General features: G+C 33.7%; 1 protein-coding gene across 1 annotated transcript; it reads left to right on the top strand.

The window, feature by feature from the left end:
• Positions 1–298: 298 nt before the first annotated feature.
• On the top strand, positions 299–2,518 carry LOC121775455 (28 kDa ribonucleoprotein, chloroplastic-like). Its single transcript, XM_042172536.1, has 4 exons — positions 299–783; positions 1,059–1,160; positions 1,833–2,114; positions 2,331–2,518. The coding sequence occupies exons 1-4, from the start codon at positions 406–408 to the stop codon at positions 2,394–2,396; spliced, it is 828 nt and encodes a 275-aa protein (XP_042028470.1). The 5' UTR covers positions 299–405; the 3' UTR covers positions 2,397–2,518.
• The last annotated feature ends 1,329 nt before the right edge of the window (positions 2,519–3,847 follow it).

Genomic DNA, 3,847 nt, shown 5'->3' with positions numbered 1-3,847 from the left:
CTTCTTAAAACTCATGTCAGGTCAAAGTGAGACAATATTTGGAGGACGAAGAGAGTAATAGACGTTTTTTTATAGCATTTCTTCTATTTCACGTGATATATTTTTTTTCTTTATTTTTTATTTTTATTGACACATTTTTGAAAAAAGTTTATTTATATCTACTTTATTTCTCACACTCAATAAATAAAATTTGTGTCTAAAATGTTTAACTTGAAACGTGTAATAAATTTGATGTTTTAAAAAAACAAAGATGAAAAATCACTAAGCTTTGCATCGTCATTTGTCTGTTATCACAAACGCCAACTAATTTCTTCCATGCTTTCAAATTCTTATCTTCAACATTTCTCATTCCCTCTCTCAACATTTCCCAATCTCTCCCTCTCTCTCTAACTCTTGCAATTGCAAATGACTTCTGCAACTGCTCTCCATCTTAGATTGCTCGAATGCTGCTGTGCAGCGACTATCCCCAAAACTTCCATTTCTAAACCCTCCTTCTCTCTAAAGCAAATCCACTTCCCTCACTCTTCTATTCACCTCAAATTGAAGAATTCTCCTATCAGAATCATCCCATTCGCCGCCGAAGATGAAGGGGCAGCCGCTACAGCGGTCGATTCTTCTTCGTGGGAAAGCGGCGAGGAAATTGTGGAAGGCGATGGCAGCGAGGAGTCGTTTGTTCAGCCTTCAGAGGAGGCGAAGCTCTTCGTCGGAAATTTGCCGTACGATATTGACAGTGAGAAATTGGCGCAGCTTTTTGACCAAGCTGGAGTTGTGGAGATTTCTGAGGTATCATCAATTGTTTCAGCCTTTTTTTAATTCTATTATTTGTTAATTGCATTTATATTAGAAAATCTTATCCAAATTGAGGAGATAAGGAATGGAAATATGAAAGGGGGGAAAAATGAAACAAATGAAAGGGAAGGAATTCAATTTTTAGGATTAGATTAGTAGAACTCTGCTATATGAGAATTCCATCAAAATATAGTAACATTATATGTAATGCGATTGTGTAATAAGGGATTTGGGGTCAGCATGCATCTAATCAGGTGTTGTTATTGTAGGTGATTTACAATAGGCAAACGGATCAAAGCCGAGGATTTGGATTTGTAACAATGAGCACGGTGGAAGAAGCTGAGAAGGCTGTCGAGAAGTTCAATGGCTATGTGAGTTTATTGTTATTTGATTCAATCCTAACTCCTTGCTGCTATTCTGACTGGTGAGATTGAAATGCTTTGTTACCTTGGCTTGGATCGACAATATGATAAACTACTCAAACCTGTGGTCATTGCTCATGATAAATATGTGTTTTTTTACCAATTTATCAAGAAATTTTTCAAGGTTTTCCATCTATGCTGAGTATTCGCGACCATTAACATTGAACATCATTTTCTTTTCCAAATAAATGTATTATCCTGTATGGTTAGGGAAATGGCATTACATGATATATACTCATTTACTGCCCTTTATGGCGAAGGCTGAGATTCTAGAATCAATTACATGTTGCTTAGGGATATTTTGTTGGACTAAGTGAGTATCTAAAATGCTCAATTTTGATTAGTTTACTTGTCTTGCACTAGTGTCAATTTAACAAATTGGACATTTTGAAATCACCCCTGTTGATATGGTATTGTATTTGATGGTAAGTAAGTAGGGACTGTAAACACCATTCATCTGTGTTGACTATCGACGTCATAAGCTGACTTAAGAAAATGTTGCCTTGTTCTGGTTTGAGGATTTATCTGTTCATGTCAACAGATTAAAATTCAATCTGCTCTTGCCAATAATGTCACATTTTGACTGCGAATTTCTGAATTTGGGCAACACGGTTTCTTCAGGATATAAACGGAAGAGTATTGACGGTAAATAAGGCAGCTCCTAGAGGTTCTCAGCCGGAAAGGGTTATTAGAACATACGCGCCTTCCTTCAGGATGTATGTTGGTAACTTGCCGTGGCAAGTGGATAATGCTCGCCTCATGCAGCTGTTCAGTGAACATGGCGAAGTTGTTGATGCCAGAGTGGTGTTCGACAGGGAGACGGGAAGGTCGCGTGGATTTGGCTTTGTCACGATGTCGACTGAGGCAGAATTAAATAACGCTATAGCTGCTCTTGATGGACAGGTAACTTGCTTTTGGAGTTTTGAGAAATGGGATTCATAGAAATTGCAAATCTTTGATGAAATGAGGAATTTAGACCTTTGAAAAACTCAAAAATGACATTCTTGATAAACCTTTTTGGAGAGCTGATCTGTTGGTGTTTTTAACCAATTTTGGGGGAAATTAAACTAGATTAATTTAATTGAAAATATGGATGAATTTATTTATTTTTGGGTGTAGAATGTGGATGGGCGTGCAATTAGAGTGAATGTTGCAGAGCAGAGACCGAGACGCACCAACTTCTAATTGAAATTCACTGTTTATTTATGGTATTTTTTGCTTACGAGAGACTTTCTACATCTTCATCTCCAATTTTGTATCGTGAAGTTACTTCATACAAAGTTTATAAGGTTGCAGGATTTCAAATATGCAAAAGACTTGGACACCAATTGAATCCCAACTGTAAATCCACTTGTATGCATACACATAGGAGGCGTCGTTACTAGTAATGGTTAACTAAATGTTGATAAAACTAATTCTCAGTCTCAGTTACTAAGATGGACTTCAATATGAATATTCCAAAAAAATACTAGTAGTTATAGAATTAACCTTACTTCATATATTGAAGGTACATGGTTGGAGAATTCTGTATAATTAGAACAAAAATGAAAAGTTTTCATATCAATATTCTACTTTTCATATTATTTCCTCAATTTTCTGTTTAAGTACTACCTCCGTTCCATGTTGATAGACACATTTCTTTTCAGCACGGAGTTTAAGAATAGTGTATTAAATGGATGGTGAAAAAAGTTAGAGAGAATAAAGTAAGAGAGATGAAGAGCCAATAAAGTAAAAGGGAGAATTACTTTTTGCCAAAAATAGAAATGACTCAATTAACTTGTAACTTCTCAAAATAGAAAAATGACTCTGTTAACATGGAACGGATGAAGTAGTATATTAAGTGTTCGACTACTATTACTTAATTTTAGGCCTAAACATTGGGCTTGATATATATAAAATTAATTTGATTTTGTAGCTCAACCTATTGCCATTTGCTAGTAGCGTTGTAAAGATTTATAGATGAAGAGTGAAATTAAATGTTTATAATTCGTCCATTCATGAAAAATAGTTAGATTTTTTTATTTTGGAATGTCTACGAAAAATAGTCAATTTTTAAAAATGAAAAGTTTTTCTTTCATACTTTATCCATTTTTTCTCATATCTTATACTTTTTCATTTTTGGTCCATCTCTTTTATTTTATTTATTTTTTATTAAAACTCGTGCTGTAGACAAATGAACCTATTTTTTTTATGGATGAAATGAGTATTAAATTAATTTGACAGGAAAAATTTAAAATTGATTCTTGGATAGGAAAATTTAAAAATTATATACAAATGCTCCCTCCTACTAAGCGTGTCATTTCCTTTTTTTTAAGCAAAAACAATTATATTTATTTTTTCTTAGTTTATTTTCTCTTATTTAACTCATTCAATATTATTATTTTTAAATTTCGTGTCCAAAAGAACGCCTCACTTATGGCAAGATGCATTGCATAGCTTAAATTTACTTTTCATAACTATTTTCCTTAAATATACATTTTCACTTGCACCTGCATAAGCTTCACCGTTCTTGTTCTGGTCCTTCTGGACACTAACGCTACAATATAACTAAAAATTCCCAAAAAGGAATATAGTAATATATTAACACTTGGTTAAATAGAACGCAGTTTTAGACAGTTTTGTTTAATATTGTAAGA

This window comes from Salvia splendens, chromosome 17 (genome assembly GCF_004379255.2).
Source record: "Salvia splendens isolate huo1 chromosome 17, SspV2, whole genome shotgun sequence".
NCBI lineage: Eukaryota > Viridiplantae > Streptophyta > Magnoliopsida > Lamiales > Lamiaceae > Salvia > Salvia splendens.
This window is presented reverse-complemented; position numbering and strand designations above follow the sequence as displayed.

Coding starts and splice junctions, on each gene's coding strand:
- LOC121775455 (XM_042172536.1), top strand. CDS start 406: ATGACTTCTGCAACTGCTCTCCATCTTAGATTGCTCGAATGCTGCTGT. Junction 1,161..1,832: donor TCGAGAAGTTCAATGGCTAT/GTGAGTTTATTG, acceptor CGGTTTCTTCAG/GATATAAACGGAAGAGTATT. Junction 2,115..2,330: donor TAGCTGCTCTTGATGGACAG/GTAACTTGCTTT, acceptor TTTTGGGTGTAG/AATGTGGATGGGCGTGCAAT.